Genomic DNA, 19,633 nt, shown 5'->3' with positions numbered 1-19,633 from the left:
CCTCCAGCAGTCTATGCAGAGCTCATTCGTACGCTGGTGCTGTTCTGTATCCCCTGTTTGTCTTAGCTCTGTCCATTACCAGTGACTAACCACAGGTAAACCCCATTGACTTTCGTCTGCACGTCTCTCCCTGCAAGTGCAAGTGGTGTGAAATACTGCTTTACTCGACATGATGAAGTGTGAAATACGTCGCCGCAGGGCAGGACCATAAAGCACGACACCAATGCATAATAATCGCCCACTTCTGGCCACCTTGTAATTGTTACCCAGTCTCTTGGGGAGATGAACCAGGGGTCCAGTTTTCTGGTCAATCCTGGAGCTTGAACAGGCTGAACCGAGGATAATAAGCTGCATGCTTAATGCTGCAGCCGCCCACATCAAACGGTTTCAACATGGGGGGTTGGTTTGGAAGAAAACAGAGAGTAAGGGTGGATCAGATTGAAAATCAGAAAACTAAAAATCTTTGTCCTGATTTGTGTTTTATTTCTGTTTTGGATCAGTGTTCCCAAATCGTCTTTGGAAGTTTGGATTAGTTTAGAATTGGAGTTAAGCATTTTCCAAATCTGGATAAGTATAAAAAAATACCATTGAACCCATCTATCACTAACATTTGCCAGCCATTTTCATATTTTTACTTTAGAAATGGCCTAAACAATGATTCGGAATCCTGATTACTTGAGTGTGAAAATGTATGAAGTTTTGAAATGGAAAATGTATAGGAACCTGGTTGACTGCTTTTATAGTAAAGTTCAACTCCTTAAAGTTTCATTCAAAGAAAGTGATGTTTACCTGCTTTTGTAGTTTAACATTATCGCACACCTGATGATCATCTCATTAGCTGCCACTTAAAAGCTTTTTGTGGCTGTAAATAGAAGGCTTCCCATAAGCTGAAACATTTAAAAGAGTTAACCTTTTTTGTAAAATGGATCCTCATTATAAGGTTACTTTCTTGTTGATGATGCAGTTTTGGCTTCCTCTCACACTGTAAGAATATGTGATGAGGTCTGTGTGTGTGTGTGTCCATTGATTCAGTAATTACTCCTCTGCACCTGCTGAGTAAGGACCTACGTCTGCAGCAGGAAGCTGTGGTGAGCCACACGGCTTGTTTTGTTGCGTTTTTGTTTTTCCTCTTTTTAAGATTGATTGTAGATTCAGGGTTGCACATTTTTCTTTGCAGACACCATCTCATGTGAATTCAGAGTTCGAAAACACCCCTTTAAACTCCCTCTGCTTTGGTTAATGTGGAGTTTAATTCTGACTTTAATGTAACCTTTTTCTCTTAATCTTTTCTACTAGTCTGAAACTGGAATGTGAGAAACTGGCCAGTGAGAAAACTGAGATGCAGCGACACTATGTAATGGTGAGCCTGACTGCAGCTTGTGTTCTGATTAGAGCATATGCCACAAGAAAGAGAGTGACCTTGCTTTCATCTCGTTTTTTTTTTTTTTTTTTCAGTATTATGAAATGTCATACGGACTTAACATCGAGATGCACAAGCAGGTAAGATGTCTTGTTTTTTAAAGGCAAGAATACAGCAGAATCAAACAGCCTTTTAGTTGGTGTCAGAGAAATGTGCATGACAGTGAGATCCATGCAAATTTAGTTGTACATGTGTACATACAAATAATATATTGGAATACCTGAAATTACACAAATAAAAGCGACAGATTGCCTTAACTTTTTGGGAGAATTTATAAAATGGTTGAGCTTTTATGCAAAATGTTATTGTGAGTTTAATGACACTTTTGATTGCATGTTATGTTTTATTACCTGTGGTTGTTTTATCTTCATTTTTAATATTTGATGACACTTGTACAGAAAACTGTTCCACACTAAAGGATTCATATGTAGTTCTAAAATGTCTGGGAACGGTTATTTCTCTATTTTAAAAGTATTCATAAGAATAGGGAAAAGAAAAGGACTTCACAGAAAAATATTTAGATTTTCAGACATTTCTAACATTTAATATGCCCAAAATGACTTGGGCCAAACAGATTTTCCTGAGAAGCTCTGACCTGTGTCTCCAGATGTCAGATGTTTACTTTTCTACGAGTCAAATCTGCAGATTTATGTTGGAGGTAATGAGTGGATGCACCTGTACATGTTGCCTGCACAGATTACACAAATGTTAAACAGGTAAAGACTCTTAGATTTAAAGACTAGAAAAGCTTTAGGGAAACAACAGAATTATTCTCATCATCCTGATCACTGGAAACGTGATAAATTTTAAACTGAACTTTTGAATTCACAAATTAAAAATGGACCACAAATTTGCCAACAAACCAGTAGAGATTCATGAAATGTAAGATGCTTGGGAGTGTGAGCTGGATGAATTTGTTGTTTTTACAGGATGTTAGAAAAGCCTTAGATAATGTAGGACGTCACTCTGAGTCATATTAGTTGGATTAAGGATTATAATGTTTTGTATTTTATTAGAATCAACTGGTCCAAATAGGGAGTATATGGAAATGGTTATTTTAGTTACACATTAGAGATAACCTGCAATAAAAATGGAGTCAATATTTTTACATAAACTGGACGTGTGAGAACTTTTCTCCCCTGGAGAGTTATTTGAAGCTTTTTTCGGAGGCTCAGATTTCCTACAAATGCAACTGATACAGTCTAGAATATGTTGGGCAGTAGAATCATTATTTGTGATTTCAATTGTTCATTTGCATTGTGGAATACAGACGTGTTTGTGGCCAGTTTCTTTAATGATATTTCACAATAAAAAAAGGTGTCAGAAAAGTCCTCTCAAAATATTAGATTTATAAATGTGATTTGAGATCACCTGTATAGGTCATAAATATAATTAACTGCAAAATAATTTAAGTTAATCTGCAACGGCTTCAGTACAGGAATATGAGTTGCTTTGTTTACAGGTAGAAAGTGGAAAGAGGGGCTGAGTGTTAACATGTGACTTGGTGAATGAGAGGATTTACACTGAACCAAGTTCATTGAAAAGAAGAGAACTGAATTGAAATTTTACACAATCTGCTGGCATAACATGTACTGCTAACATCCTCTGTTACTATAGTTTAGGGAAATAAATTGTTAAGAAAGGGAAGATGAGGTTAAGAGCAAAGAAAGATAAAAAAACAAAAGGGATTTGACTCTCCATTATTAGAATAATGTTTTAATGGTGCTTGGTATAAATCTGGTGGAATTAAGGACTTGGAAGTTTCATTGTCTTGTACTCTAAGCTAGAAGTATTGTATTTTTCCCGTTGTTTCCCAATTTTAAACAAATATACAGTGTGAGACCAAAGTGTGGTTATTCCTCTGGGATTAATAAAAAAAAAACCCACACACAAAACAAAACTATATAGCACATTTTATTTCTAGAGGGTTTCAGACAGCATAATTCTGCATTTCATCTTTAAGTATAAAATCAAACTATGAGCTCTTTCTAGAAACGGAGTGAAATTTGCTAGATTTGTAGAACCAAAAATAACAAAAATATATTTAAAAAAGCAGAAATATTCTTTAACAAAGAAGGGGTATTTCATTTAGTCTTGTTTGGTCACGTTGTGAGCCATTTCACATGTTCATCAGTTTAATTGAACAAGATAATGGGCTGAAAAATGACTGCAGCCAATAAGGATTTGGCCTTTAACGAGCCTTTGCATTATTGCCGCTTTTTTTTTTTTTTTTTTTTACTTTAACACGCAGGGTCATTAGCATAAATGTCTGTGTTAACCACACATCAGCTGCCACAATAAATGGACCACAGCTAACCAGCCACACAGTCATCTCTGCACAAATAGTGTGTGTGTGTGTGTCAGTTTGAGAAGACGTGATAAATGCTTGGCCTTTGTCTTGCTGTCTGTGTATCCTTCTGTAACTATACAGCCTGTTTACTTTGCTTTCTGTGTGTGAGGGTGTGCGTGTGTGTGTGAGTGTTTAGCAGCCCTTACTGCACATGTTTACACAGTGTGGATGTTTTCATGAATGTGTTTGTCTGCAGGCACACTTTAGATGTTTATTCAGTTTTGCATTCACTATTTGTGAATCTGTGCACACTGGGTACGTATGCGTTTTGCTTTTTGTGTTTACTCCTGCCTCAGCGTGCACACACACACACACACACGCACACGCACACACACACGCACACACACACACACACACGCAAGCAGCTTTTTCACTGGCACACTAATCATAGTTGTCGGATGAAATATGGGGTGTCTACTATAAATCCCGGCCGCCTGCTGCTGTTTGTGCACGCTGCACGTGCTGCGGTGTGTTGTTGTGTTTGCATGGACAAGACAGACAAAATGAGAAGCGGTAAAACGTGGCCTGCAGCTCTGTGTGGTGCCGAATGATTTCTGTCAGGAGAGCGAATCCCTAATTTCTGCCAGCAGTCTGTAGGTTCATGCATCATGCGGTTGTGTGTGTGTGTGAGCTTTGGAAGCAAATTATTTTGACTCTTGCTCCAGCATGCCAGAGTATTACTGCGTGAGTGTGTGTTAGAAAGCATGCGGATTATTGTGCAGATGAATGGATAGAAGAGACGGAGGCGTTTTTTTGGCGGGCAGGTATTAAGGTAATCAGCCACCACTTCCAAGAGAGTCGCTAATATTGCTTGTTTAGCATTTTCTAAGGGTAATAGGCCTATTGATTTTTTTGGCTTTGCTCCCTGTTTTATTTACACAGAAGGGCTCTAGTGCCCAGGGGAGAGAAATGTACCGAGGCTCGTTAAAGAGAAATTGACTCGTAGATGGAAGAGAGGACAGGACGGGTGGGTGGGGAGGAGAGACGGCGAGGGAGGAGCAGTGTACGCAGGACTGAGAGAGGACAGCTAATCAATTGCAAATTAGTGGGCCTAAAAGAGAAATAAAGCAAAGCGCAGGATGTAAGGAGGGAAAAAGGAAAGGGGCACAAGGACAAAGTGGTGAAAGAAGAAAGTAATAAGACGTTTAGATTCTGAAGATTGTCAGAGATTTCAGTTATGTGTGATAGGTTATTTTACTGCAGCAGATAAGGAAACATTTGTTTCATTGTGAGGTTTGTTATCACTGTGATTTGAAAAATTGTGAGAAAAATTAAAAACTGAAAGAAAACTGGAGTGTCTGTACATTAGTATTAATTTTTAATTAATAATTTAGATTACAGTTTAAAATCTCCTTTCAATAAATATTTAGAGTAATTCGGTCTTGTATTGCTTAGACAGACAATTTAAAGAAAATCACCTGCTTTCAGCCATTGAAACTGTCAGTAGGTGTTGGTTGTTGATAAAATGGTGCTCAGGGCAATCCCCTTTTGTTTCCTTCCTCTTCCAACTGTAAACCTCCTGACAAAAAAAATAAACCAACTTAAGAAGATAAAACTTGTTTTTCTCAACATTTACATGGCAAATTTAGAATAGATTGATCTCGAGATATACAGTGTGCTTTATGAAAATTTCTTCACTTTTTTTGTCTAAATAATTGTGACCTTTTTTGTTATTCAGGAGAGATTTTTCTGAACTCTTCCAGTGATTTCACTGTGGCACAGTCTTTTTTTGTTTTGTTGAATCCTGACCTCTGACCTGAGGAAAGTGAAGCATGCTGTGCTTAAGATGTTGCTTCGGATTCTTGATTCCATGTGTCTCGGAGTATTATGGTCTGGCTAGAGAAATCTCAAAGGACAAGTTTTTTTTAAATAGTTTTCTCTTTTAATGAAGTAAAACTGCTTTTTTAGAATTATTTTATCAATTCCTGAAATTAAAGCTTCTTTAATGATCTGAAACATTTCATTATGAAAAAAGGAAAACCACACAGAATCTGGGAAGTGGATACATATTTGTTCACAGCCCTGTAAATATTCATAATAGTGCAGCATGTTCATATGCTCAGCTAGATTGGATGTAGAACAAATGTGGAGATGAGTTTTCAAGTCCGGTCACAGGTTCCTAATGGCCCATATGGACCCTAACTGGAGCACTCCAGCATGGGAATGTGTTTTGTTCTAAACCATTTTATATCTGGCTATTTAATGTTGTTGTCCTGCTGCAAGGTGAACTTCTTTCCCACTTTCAAGTGTTGTGCAGCTTTAACTAAATTTCTTTCAGAATTGCCCTTTATTTAACTCCATCTGCAGAAGATCGTACTGACATCATGATACTGCCACCACCACTATGTTTGTACTTCACACATGCTGTCTTGCAAGTAGACAGAAAGCAAATAGGTCTCAACTAACTGGAGCGCCATCTTCCATATCTTTATCATGCAACCTTTGTGGTTTGTGGCAAATTATAAATGAGACCTCCTGTGGATTTCCTAGTGGGTTTCTTACTGCCACTCCTGCACAATTACACCTACTGTGCGTTGATCTGTACATAAAATATTCTTAAAATAGATGGCTATAATGTTTTAGTGAAAGTTTTCAAGGGGAAGTAATACTTTTACAATGCAGTGTTGTGTTTTATTTAAAAAAACTGACATCTGTACTAAAGAAAAGATAAAACAGAAAGTCAATGCCCTTTAAAAAGGAAGGATGGATGGTTTTACTGTTTCACCTCACAAAAATAATCATACATTTCTGATTCATTTGTTATTAATACAGCATAAAGTATCCCTGTCATTATAGCAGATAGCCATTGCTGCTGATGTGACAGTCCATTGGGGTAAAAATTATTCTTTAAAATTGATTTTTCTTTTGGTCCAAAAGGGTAATTTTTGCTACACAAATCTTCACTGAGGAACTTTACTTCATAGTAATGTTAGAATTTAACCTCACTGCCTTTTACTACATTTGTTTACTCTGTCTTAACTGTTTTAAGTGACAAAATCAGAAAACATTTATGTCACAGTAACATTAAAATTACATTAAGGAGTTAAATTACAACAAGAACTGCTTAGAGACAGTCTAATTAGAGCCTTTTATATTTCCTCTTTGTCCCATTCCACTGTGCTCGCTGCTTCTTTCACACACTCTCGCACACAGGGTCACAAGGGAATGAAGACTTTATATGGTGAGGTCCATTAGGTGTATTAGCTGGTGGTGAAAAGTGGTGCTGATGTGGTGCTTACAAAGCTCCACAGGGGAGATGGACATTTGATCTTGTATTTGACCCGCTCTGACTCCTGGGCTCCTGCCTGATCTAATTTCATTGTTGTTAGGAGGTAAAGTGGGACTATTTCAGAATGTTCTCCACGTTTATTAACATTATTGTCCCTATTGAGTGCAATTTTTATTGACAAGTGTTTGTTGATGGCATGTGAGCCTGTTATAAATAAAGAACATTCTGCAATCCAGGAAATTATTACTTCAAAAGTAATAACTCTTGAGGTAATTTAACCAAAATGTAATCACTTATACCTTTTAAAGATATATATATATATATATATATATATATATATATATATATATATATATATATATATATATATATATATATATATATATATATATATATATATATATATATATATATATATATATAATCTGTATGATTTAGCGGTTCAAGTTTAACACGTCAATCCTTTCACATGGTGTTTGATGTCATGCAACTATTTTTCAACCTGTGGAAGAATTCTCTTGTGCCTCACAAAAAGAGTTAAAGCTATTTCAGGGTCCATATTTCTAACCTCAGATGTTGTTGCAGCTTGATGTGACCACAGAGTCCTCTAAACGAGCAATACACTAAACAAATTGACCTGCTTTGTGCTCTAACCTTTAGGCATCTCTGTTCAGTCGTTTCTGATTATACATTCTCTGTTGAGCCAGTGACAGATCCAGGTAGAAGCTGAGGCTTAATTGTTAAAAAAAAAAAGGAAAAAAGGAGCTTTGATTTTCTCTCTCCTTTTTTTTTTCACGTGCTCTGGCAGTCCCAGGAAGCATATTGGCCAAACTGCCTGACATCCCTGCACTCTGGCCTACTGTCACAATGGCTTCCACCTGCTGTAAAATGTCAGCTGTAATGGGTTGTGTTGCACAGTGGAAAAGTGTAATTAGCTTTTGTTCAGTTTTTCCACTTTTACAGCAATGTTAAGATCAGCTCTTCCAAAAGAATCACCTGGATGCTCAGTTATTGATGATACAATTTATTATAACCCAAATTAAAGCACTATTATTGTCTAGATGCTATATGACTGCTAAATGCAAAAAATAGGTTTGAATAATATCATTATTGACCTGTGCGATAAATTTCATTGCATTTTTTTGATTATGTATTTGGTCTACAAAATATGCAAGAGTGTTTTCTTTGTTTGAGGTTAATTTGTCTCTAAATTGTCCTTTGGTGTGTGTGTGTGTGTGTGTGTGTGTCTACAAGCAGGGTAGTTTGTTCTGTGTACTTCTGTGTTACCCTGCGATGCACTGGTGACTTGTTCAGGGTATACCTTGCTTCCCACCCAAATACAACCAGAGATTGGCTGGAGCTCTAAGACTTGTCAGTCGGATATTTACAGAAAATACCAGACTGAATTATTTGGCTATTATTTTCTTGATGATCAAGTGGTGCCCCAACTTGTTAATTTTTATCTAAATTACTAACAATTGTCTTAAGCAATTATTTATTGTTCTTCATAGCCAAAGTTAAACTCCTATTGTGGTACTAAATATAAAAAGAATACTTTATTTTCATTGCAGAAATTACATTACACAAAATACACTTTATTTCTCCGTAGATTACAGTAGATGGGAGGAAATACAATTTTGTTTCTAGCAAGCTGGTGCTTTGTTTCCATTTGCATTACGTCATTACATCTAAAATTTTTAAATACCTATTTAGAAGTTAGTAAAAGTAGCTATGTTACCAAATTAGCCTCCTTTCAAGTAGACGTCAACTACTGGTTCAGTGCCTCCTCGAACATCCATTAAGCTTTGCATTCAGCTTAAGCAGCATCACTTGCTCCTTTTTCCAGCTGTATAAATATTGAACATGGCCAACACTTAACACCAACGTTCCCTTGAGCAAAGCACTTAAACCCCTGCTAACAACCTCACTGGAGAATCACAGAGACTAATATGAACGGGTGAGTTCCCCGGTGTGCAGAAATGTGAAGAGGAGTCAAACTGAAAAAGGGCATGTGTGCTCAGCACATCTTGCCTGTATAAAGACTAAATATAAAATGAAAATGTCAGTGTTTTAGGTTTTCTCTGAAAGAGTGTGTCCTGGTGCAGTTCTCCACAATCAATATGTAAAAAAATAAAATTAAATTAAAAAAAATCTATTTTTCTCTTGGTCCTCTCCACCAGGCACCGTAAGACTCTGTGAAAGTGGTTCCTCAAACAACCTGTGATGATTCAGTGATTAATGTCTCTTTTAAAACTCTTAAACAGAATTAATTATAAATAGGTTTTGTCCACCAGTATATGAAGGCTAAAAATGAACTTATGTGTGACTTTTCACACATTTATTTTTCATCTCTGAGCTGTTCTAACAATGATAGACATTAACAACTTTTGATTGTATCACTTTATTTTCTGGTATTTATTGAAGTATGTGATTAAAAATCTAAATTGAATAGACTATGATGCTCTATCAAAATAAAATCTCACAAACAGGGCTCTATAGTACTTACTTATTTGACCAAAAGCTTTCTTTACAACACTCCATAGCATTATGACTGAATCCCATTAGCGCTTCCACTAATCTCCCATCCTCTGCACTTTATTCAAAAGAAGTTTAAATATTCCACTCAGAAATGGGAAGATAATTGGAGGTTAATATTATGTATTCTGTATCACACAATATTTTGGCTCTTGTTGAGGAACATCAAAAGCATAATTGCAAATGACAAATTAAAATTTTACATTTCTAATCATGTCATTTCTGCAATGTGTTGTAGTTCTTCGCTATGTCGCCTTGCAGTTACGTCCTGGGTTTGAATCCTGACCTGGGGTCTTTCTGCATGGAGTTTTCACCTTTTCCTTATGGTTTCTCTCTGGGTACTCTGCCAAGCCAACACATTAACTTCTATGGGGAAATGTAGTGTGACAAATCATCCTAACAGCCATATTTTTTGGTCAGTGGGAAGAAACAAGGTTTCAGAGAGATTAAGATAGATTAAGCTGTTCAGCCAAAAGCATCAGGAGTTTCTTTTCTTTTTTTTTTTCTTTTTTCCCACATTACTTCACATTCTGCAGGTATTCCCACTATATACTTCATCCAAGTTAATCACAAGAGGAAATACTGTCCAGATGGAGCCCTACGTTGTTTGTGTTACAAATAAATAATGTGATGTTCATCCTCAGCTGCCTATTAATATGCGTTTCTGTTCTAGTCATGTCTTTTGTCTCTGTTTATGTTTGGATTTGAGTTGCACTGGTAGCACTCCCTTTGGGACGGTGGATCAGGCAGCTTCCTGTTAAAAAAAAAATATCCCACCTGATCTGGAGGAAGTAAGTGCTGTATAATCTTTAAAAGCCAAGCCTCAGGTTCAGTAAAAACATCTGATGAATACAAAGAAGTCTGTGGGGGGTGGGAGGTGGGGTTGCCTTTGCTTCTTGATGTGTGCCTGGGTGTTCGTAAAGTTGTGTTTATGCGTCTGCTGTAGCTTTGCTTGTGCTTCTGGCTGAGGGATTTATTTAAGTGTGCGTTGGGGGTTTGCTGTCGTTGCCTCAGGGGAAGTCTGGTACCACTGATACCAAAGTTCACCTCTTCAAAGGTTATGTACATGAAACAAGGTTAGAGATGTTGCCTCTTCTGCTTCTTTTGCCAGACTCTGAAAAAGGTAATTTATTAGATTTGCTATTTATTTACCTGATTAATGGATCAAAAATAAACTATATTTTTTAGACAGCTGCTCCAAAGAAATTCACTAGAATGACAACATTTTAAGAAGTGAATTTTTAACATATTTATTACTTTTTCCAAAAACATTTTTTTATTAATTAAATATTAAATTTAACATCATTCACTTTTGATCACAATCATGATAGCTGTCAACTAAGATTCAATAGGAACCACAACACAAAGACCAAGGTTTAGCTTAGAGAACTAAATCCAGAACTAAATACAAATTATAAACTAAAACTAAACACAAGGGAATGAACTTCAATGAGAACAACCATCTTAACACTGAAATGGACTGAAAATGATAATATGTTGTATTCAGAACATAAATGAACACCAACGAAATGATCAAAACAGAAACTCTCAAGGAATGTGACACTATTTAATAAATTAGAATATTAATTAAAAGATAATGGAATATAAATTTATATTACTGAAGATTTTTAAAAATGTATATTAAATACCTTTATGTCCAGATATGTGAAAAAACACTGTTGAAGAGTATTTTAATTCTTTCACATGAAACCAAATAGTGTTTGCTCCTAACTTACTGAAGGCTTCACAACTACAGTTCTTCTAATCTACCACGTTTGTGCAGTTAGTGACATATTTTGTGAGTCTAAAAGGTGTTGATACCAGTGTGCACTCAGTAAGTGTTGATATTTAATACATTCAGAGCTGCTAAGGTAACACAGAACACCTTGATTGCAAAAAGGCAACAGCTGGATTTCAAGGCCAAAGATGGATTGCTCCAACTCAGGAATGGTGCTCACGTACTCTGATGAAAATGCACTTGACTTTGAAAGGGTGAAAATGTAGGGAGTGTTAACATTATTTCATAAAAATGGAGCAGATGAAAGCTTCATCCCTCATCATTCATGATGTCTGTTTATATGTGTGCACTACAGTATTTCTAGTGCACAAAGATTCCCCACTAGAGGCTTTTACAGTTTCAAAGACAACTTAATGATGGTATTTGCAGTAGTGCCAACTGCAATAATTTGGGTGGTGCATCTTATGAATATGATGATAATTGCAGTGGTTGTGTATTTTGTCTGTGGTAAATCATAGTTTATTTTCTGCACAGATAAATGCACACACTTGGATGTAAACATTTACACTCCTATTTATATTCAGCTGATCATGACACCCAATCCAAATTTTTAGTGAAAGGTTTTCCTTTGTTGCAGTAGAGATGTATAAGTGTGTTTTCTTTTTTTTTTTGGTGACTTTTACTCATTTGTAACCAAAACTCTATGGGTGCTACATTGTTTTATTTTTTCTCCTAATTATTTTTTCCCCCCTTCACATAACAAGAGTTGTGAAAAGGGCAAACTATCTCAGTTGTTTTGTCTTAAAACATTTAAATAAAAAAAGCCTAATACAGATTTAGGAGGTAAAAGGGAAATGTTAAAGAATACAAGTCAAGCCATCCTCAATGATTATTTAACCCACAGATGTTTGATTATATAAGCAATTCTAGTTCTGATTCTATTGGTCAATACTAAAATTAAAACAACCACTTTTTGTAATTGGAAAAACAGTATGTCTATTCTATTTAAAAGTTTGACCATAGCATTTTCTTAACACCCATTTTGTTAATTCCTCCATTTGGCATTGAGCAGGGTTTATCACAGTGCGGGTCAGGTTCACCAGTTCTTTAGAGGGAGTGTTACATGAGAAAAAAGTGTAAACTGGAAAAATAACTGCAGACATTTAGCCAACTTCATCAACCCCAGAGACAAAATTAATAGAATATTAGTATCTAAAGCTACAGCGAGTAAAGCGAGTTTGGGTTGAGCAATAAAAGAAATAAAAGGAAGGAAGTATGCCTGTGATTATTTAAAGTTTGGATTTTCATGGTTTGCATCTGAAAATGCTCCTCTGCCACAATGTCCTCTACAAAGCTCCAGAAGGGTTTTGACAGGAGGCTAAATGAACTCCAGTCACTTTTAGCACACAACAAACATATTGAAGCAAAATATCATGTGGTGATACACATAACTGAAGCATAACACACTGCATGCATGAAAAGTGTATTGAATACCTGATGCAACCTTGCAAGGCCAATCGATGTTCTAGGTGATGTTTTTGTGTTAGGTTGTGTTCTTGCAGAGTGAAGAGGGGCTACCCAACAACAACTAGTAACATGTGAGATTTTTGTGCTTTTCGCAGCTTAAGAGAGAGTCAATCCTCCCAAAGCAGTAGTATTGCATTAAATGGTAAAATGAGTTTTTCATCTTTAACTGAATGTCTCTTAGAGATTAACCCATCCTCTAAATACCATTCATACTTAGTTGTGTTAGACTCGGGTTTCCAATGTGACTATTCAGCTGCTTAAAATAGAATAATATGGGCTCCTATTCATAAACCTCAGTGATCTCATCAGCTGAACTTTAAATGAAGAGGACGCCTTCATGTCTCTTGTTGAATTTGATGTTGATTGTTTCCTCTGCACCCACCTCTCTGTCTTACAGGCGGAGATCGTCAAGCGGCTGAATGCAATTTGTGCCCAAGTCATTCCCTTCCTCTCTCAAGAGGTAAGAGTCAAAAATGTCTGTCACAGGGAGTTAAGGAAGAGGTGGGTGAGAGAATGAATGGGAGGGAGAAGAAACGATTGGGGGAGAATCCTGCGGAGGATTCTGAGGCAAAAAGAGAAAAATACACAGACACACACATAAATGTACACGCAAACACGCAGATTATCCTGGGCTAATCCTCCCTGCTCAGGATAGGCAGATATACTGTGAACTTATCAAATGTCTCCCACTAACATACGCAGGAGCCAGCAGTGAAGTGTGCGTGAAAGAAAATACTTTTTTTTTTTTGTTAAAATACATTTCACTTGTGTGCATATACAGTGGTGGGTGTGAAAAATGTGTTTTATTCAGTGTGTTTATTATCCATTCTTAAGGTGTGTGTGTGTGTGTGCGTGCGCACGCACGTGTGTATTTCGGTGATAAATCCTCCCTCTAAGGAAGTAACAAACTCTGTGTGTGTTGTGTTGAGGGGTGGGAACAGCAGGAACGAGTGAGTTTGGACTCCGAAAGCTCTCCTCCAGATTAGCCATGGATTAGGAGGCTTTAGGATGGATTAGGAATAATGGCATTAGACTGTGGTGCTTCTACACAGCCCTCAGGCCCACAGAGAGGGGAGGCAGGGAGAGGAAGCTGCTTTGTGTTGGTGCACAGCCTAGTTGTCTGTGTGCATATGAAATGTACCACAATACCGCTGCATATCATCGTTATTATGCAGGAAATAAGATCAGCAATGTCGAGTCTTTGTTTTTATTTTCATACCTGTCACTTTTTTTATATTGTTCCCCAATATACTTATAATTTTCATCAATGTTGCTGCAAATTGCTCTCTTCCTAAGCATTGGTTAGTACAATTCTTCTCAGAACATCTCTACACTTCCTTGTTTCCCACAGCTTAAAGCGACATTCTCATGTGTGCAGAATCTGCTCTTTACTTCTGCTTAGACCGAAGACGTATCTCTACATTTAAACATCTTCACATAGGGTCGGCAGAAAACTAAAACTGGAAAAACTAAGCTTACAGTACTTTGACAAATTATACATACCCTTTCAAAGAATAATGTGTATCTTTTTGTAATACACTAACAGAAAAAAACCTATCACGTCATGGCTTTCTCACTAAACCAAAATGTCAGAGAAGGAGTACATGAATGAGAAAAGATGGCTGTGGTAACTCTGGAGGAGCTGCACAGATCCACAGCTCAGTGGGATAATCTGTTGACAGGCCCACCGACTTTTATGTATTGACAGGCTCTGTTGAAAGAAAGCCATAATAAAGTAAGAGGTATTGAAAACAAGCTGAAAATTGTTCTCTGGTCAGATGAGACGGCAAACAATTTTTTCGGCCAACATACTAAATCAGAGCCGTCCAGCGTGAAGCCAACATTTAGGGTTGAATTTTTACACATTCAAGGCTTGCCAAAAACATCTAGTGTGTTTAATACAGTGCATATATTTTTAAAGGAAACTGTCATATCCTTCTTCTTGTTGCTGAGAATAAACCAAAAACATTGCTGGACCAAGAACATACACAAAAGGACTCAAACATTTCTGGAGGTTGTATGCCTTTCTTTTAATAGGACATTTACATGTGGCCATTTTAATAGCACAGATTTACAACTTTTTCTAAAAAACATCAGGCTATTTGGCCCACATGTGCACTCTATTTATGGCTTTCATCTAATGTTGCATACTGCCTTAAACAAGTTATTGCCATGGCAAAGCATGAAGGCAGCATGATGGCAGCATCCTTCTGTGAGATGTTTTTCTTTAGCAGAGACGGGGAAGCTGGTCAGAATTAACGTGAAAATGGATGGAACTTGTTAAATCAGACAAAATAATTTTGACTTTGAAAGAAGTTCTCAATCAAGATAAACTAAGAAAACCAAAACACACAACTAAAATGACAACAATACAAAAAATGGTTCGGATCAAACCATATTCCTGTGTTAGAATGGCCCAGTCAAAGTCAAAACTGAATCCCTTTAAGAATTTGCAGCTGAACATAAAAACTGATGTTCACAGAGATGCTTCTTCCGATGTGACTGATCTGAGCTACTGGGCAAGGATTTCAGTCGTCAGATGTTCCCAGCTTGCAGAGCGATATCTTTAAAGACTTGCTGCCGTGATTGCAGCAAAAATCGCATCAAAGTTTGTAGTTGCAACATGGTACGATGTGGAAAAAAATGGTGTCACTATTTGAATACTGAATGCTGTATGTACAGTTCTCTTTCTGTAAGATGAAGAAATTTTCTACCAATATCCCAGATTTGCATGGGCTTAGATGAAAAAAGTTAATTTGTAAGATTTTAGTTAATGATACCCATTTCAGGTTTGTAGTTATTGGAAGGGGAGATGAGAACGTTATAAAATCTATTTGAAAGTATTTATCAGAGTTTTGGATCTTCACTTGTGTGCATGTCACGTTCTGGTAGGTTAGACTTAGGGAGCCGACGTGTAGCTGAACTCGATGGTCAGGTTCATTTCCACACCTGATAAGCTCTTTCATCTCTGCTTTACTTTGATGTTCTGCGCTCCTGGTTGAATCTTCCTGCTCTTTCTGACTGTCTGCATCTGCCTTCCTCTCTCTGTACCCTTTCTGTGACTTTGTACTGCTTGCTTTATCCCTCTCCTCTCTCTCTCTCCGCAAAAATGTCTGTTAATGTGATGAAGGTATGGCAGCTATTTTGTTTTGAAACATTTCAGATGTACAAGCAACTAAACAAGCAAGTATACTGTGTTCAGGATTCAGTTGAGAAGTAAATATTTAACTATACAGGAAATGTAAAGCAACATTTAATCATAAGGAATGAACTCCTAAAAGCAACGCTTCAGCCTATCCCTCATACCAGAGGATCAGACAGTACAAGTTTCTCATAGGATGACCATTTTTGGTTAAAAATAACTTTATACATGTGTCAAACAATAATGTAACATCATGCAACTGTTTTTGTTTAAGACAAAAATATATATGTTGCTGCAAAAATGGAAATCGAAACAGTTTATAACAATGTTACCTATAACTTGTATTTTTATTTACATTATTTTGTTTGTTTGTAAACATGCAACTCCTGTGAAATTTAATAGCTTTTAAAAGTGCTTTTGCATGCAATATCATGCCTTTTTGCTGTCCTGCTTTTCATAGAGCAACAAGTTCAACAAATTGAGATTGATTAGTTAATTTGTTGGGTTGTCTGCTTACGTAGAGGCTGCAGTTGGCTACTTTACAGAAACGTCACTGTTAGTTTGTCAAGTATTACTTAAGAACAAAGGATAAAGAACTCATTTGGTTTATACATCACAACTATCTATTAAGTTTTTTCACTAGTTTAATTTGCCATTTCGTCTGTGGCTCAAGTGATGTGCAATGTGTTTATGGCAGGGGTGTCAAAGTCAAATGGACGGAGGGCCAAATAAAAAATTTAGCTACAAACCGAGGGCCGGACTGATCGAATGTTCATTGAGATTTTTTTAAATGACGCATTTGGACCGCAGCGGACCGGCCCAAGCCTTCGTAAATTTCCTGCGGACTGGGTGCGTGTTGTGAGGATCGAACGGGGTGCGCGTTGTGAGAGGATCGAACGGGGTGGGGTGGGTGCATCTCGCATTTTTTCAGACGGCTGCGGGCCGGTTCTAATAATAAATCAAGATCATCCCAGGGGCCGTAGAAAATCTTCTCGCGGGCCGGATGTGGCCCGCGGGCCTTGACTCTGACATATGTGGTTTATGGTGTAGAAACAACTTCCAGTTGCAACTGTTCATCCGTAATCAACTGTGGTCTTGATTACTAGCCTGTGAATTCGCAGCCCATTTCAGTTCATCCCCCTTGCAGCAGAGAGCAAGGGGGATGATGTGAGCAGAGCATACACAAGCATGATTAGCAGTGCTAAAACCCTCCTCCTGCCTCTGATTGGTTGTTTGTGGCTAGGAGTGTTGCATTTTGTGTGTTTTTGTAGGTGGCAGTAGGACCAAAGGGGGAAGGCTGAGAAGCTTGATTTATTTATTTTTTTCACAAATTATCTTGTATCCTATATTATACTCACAGCAAAGTGTAAAGTATTTAAAACTTTCAAGTGCCTCAAATAAAAGCAATTCAGTGTTAAAAGGGCAAAAATCTTCAAGTGAATGCACTTTTATTGATTTTTGAGCCACTTTACTCTATTTCAGACACTAAGCAACCATCTCTTAAGAACCCTTGAATATTTTTATTACCATGGTTGTTTATCTTTTGTATAAATTGTATAACAGAGCTGGATAGTGAAGCCAAAGAAGTGCAAATATAGATCCTTTCAGGTAGTCGCCATTTTATTTTATAGCTGTTCATGTCGTTGTAAAATAAAGGGAGATTAGTTTGAGCTCCATTAGTAATTGACCCTCATTTCACATAAAATTTATTACCCCATTAAACTATTTCCTGTGGAGTCAGTGGTTTCATTTGCTATTTTAAGTCTTTTGAACCAGCTTGATGCTTAGTTTGTAAATTATGTTCTCATTTAGAGTAGTATAATTAGTGTCGATGAAAGTTTTTTCTCAGATTTTCCAATCTTTTTAAAAATCTAATTATCTTTTTAAAGAAAATATTTCTCTCTGTGAGTGAAATTTTCACTGAATCTGTTGCTGATATTTCCTTTCTGTCCATCAGCACCAGCAGCAAGTGGTGCAGGCTGTGGAAAGAGCCAAACAGGTCACTATGGCTGAACTCAACGCCATCATAGGAGTGAGTATAACATACACACACACATGCAGACAAAATTAATAAGTAAGATTCAGATAGTGTTTTAATTTTAATGAGAATGTCAGCAAGGATAACAAGACTCAGGGTTGACTTCAACTGTAAGAATGTTTTTTAAACCCAACTCGATAAATTTTAATTTGATTTTTTTGGTGTAACACTTGATGATTCTCTCTGAAATCTTCTCAGTATGGCATTTGAAGGGATTTATTGGTCAAAATGATCTATAAAAAAACTTTTTCAACGATTATTTACAATCTCTTCCACATTGTGAGGGAATCAAGCTTTGCTTCTATGCACCACAGGTCAAGCTAAAGTGAAACTGCTTCAGATGCTGCCACTTTTGTGCTTTTTCATTCCCACATACAAACTGTAATCCATATGTCCGTATGTGGATCAGCAGCAGCAGCTCCAGGCTCAGCACCTCTCCCATGGCCATGCCATTCCAGTCCCACTCACCCCCCATCCAGCAGGCCTGCAGCCCCCTCTGCCCCCCGGTGCCAGTACTGCCAGCCTGCTGGCTCTGTCATCAGCTTTGAGTCACCAGCTGCCACTTAAGGATGAGAGGAAACACCATGAGAACAACAGTGAGCACACGAGAGGTAAGTCTGGCTCTGTGTGGGTCTAATTATGAGTAACTTTCAGAGAACATCTGTTTTAATTAGCCTTATGATATCCACTTATTCTGTCATATGGAATGGCTTATCATTTCTTTCACATGGCCTCACATTAAATCAGACATTTCTTTTTTGTGGTTTATATTTAGATTAACATTATATTTTCAGTTGTTTTATTTTAATGCTTGAAAAATTTATGAAAGCTGAGAGACTTCAAAACATAATAGGGTTTCAAAAATAATCCTAACACAGTTTCACATGTTTTATAATTATATCAGTACATGCTCCTGGTATCTACAGGCATCTGTTGCTTCTTCATATTTAGTTCCCCTAATGACCAGCCGATAAAACTGTTTAAACAAAGATCCACTGTAAGTCATTTTAATTTGCTTGTTAGGAAGGCAAAAACCGCCATGTTGCCCTTTTTGTCTTCTACACTGAGATCAGATTTGATTCTTCTGTGATCTGATTTCCAACTTCAGTATTTAATTACTGTTCACGGAGCAGAGTGTATAAGATAGAAACGGTGCATGCCATCACTTAATTATTTTGTTGTAACAAGGCTGTGAGGGTTTTTTTTACTGTCCATTCGAGCAGTTGACCCTGCCCTAAAGATGCAGAACAGGTAACACAAGCTAATGAAGCAAGCACTCATGCATTTGCAGAAGAATCAATAAAAATGCAGTCTGAACCTCAGAAAATTGATATGTGCATGTGGTTTTAAATGCTTGATTTCTAGAATTCACTTTGTTGTATAGTTGGTTAATTTAAGTTTAATGATCACTTTGTGGGTCTCCTTCCTTTACAAACCTTGAGGATGTTTTAGACACACTTCACCTGTCAGGTTTAACAAATTTCTGTTTTACAACATTTAACATTGTTATACAGATATTTCTTGTAAAGATAAATTGTGCATAAAGTGACAATTATTAACTGTTGTATTTTTATTTTTGGTTTTGTTTGCTTCAGACTATTTTTTTTCTTTACACATACATAACTTGAATGGCAAAATTCTAATTTTTAAACAG

The 19,633-nt window shown here is 37.0% G+C and overlaps 1 protein-coding gene across 6 annotated transcripts in view; it reads left to right on the top strand.

Annotated features, from left to right (window-relative positions):
* Positions 1 to 19,633, top strand: part of LOC122828638 (transducin-like enhancer protein 4) — a 43,719-nt gene that overhangs the window by 6,427 nt on the left and 17,659 nt on the right. For 3 of the 6 annotated variants that reach the window (XM_044112387.1, XM_044112382.1, XM_044112384.1), the window contains 5 exons: positions 1,297 to 1,360; positions 1,456 to 1,500; positions 13,197 to 13,259; positions 17,899 to 17,973; positions 18,389 to 18,590. In XM_044112387.1, coding sequence (XP_043968322.1) covers positions 1,340 to 1,360; positions 1,456 to 1,500; positions 13,197 to 13,259; positions 17,899 to 17,973; positions 18,389 to 18,590 — 406 coding nt within the window. In that variant the 5' untranslated portion in view covers positions 1,297 to 1,339. Of the gene's footprint in view, positions 1 to 896; positions 1,089 to 1,296; positions 1,361 to 1,455; positions 1,501 to 1,997; positions 2,079 to 13,196; positions 13,260 to 17,898; positions 17,974 to 18,388; positions 18,591 to 19,633 lie in introns of those variants that run through there. The other 3 variants (XM_044112385.1, XM_044112383.1, XM_044112388.1) reach the window with 3 other exon arrangements.

The sequence above is a fragment of the Gambusia affinis genome, linkage group LG03, assembly GCF_019740435.1.
Source record: "Gambusia affinis linkage group LG03, SWU_Gaff_1.0, whole genome shotgun sequence".
Classification (NCBI taxonomy): domain Eukaryota; kingdom Metazoa; phylum Chordata; class Actinopteri; order Cyprinodontiformes; family Poeciliidae; genus Gambusia; species Gambusia affinis.
Note: the sequence above shows the minus strand (reverse complement) of the source record. Positions and strands in the feature narration are given on the sequence as shown.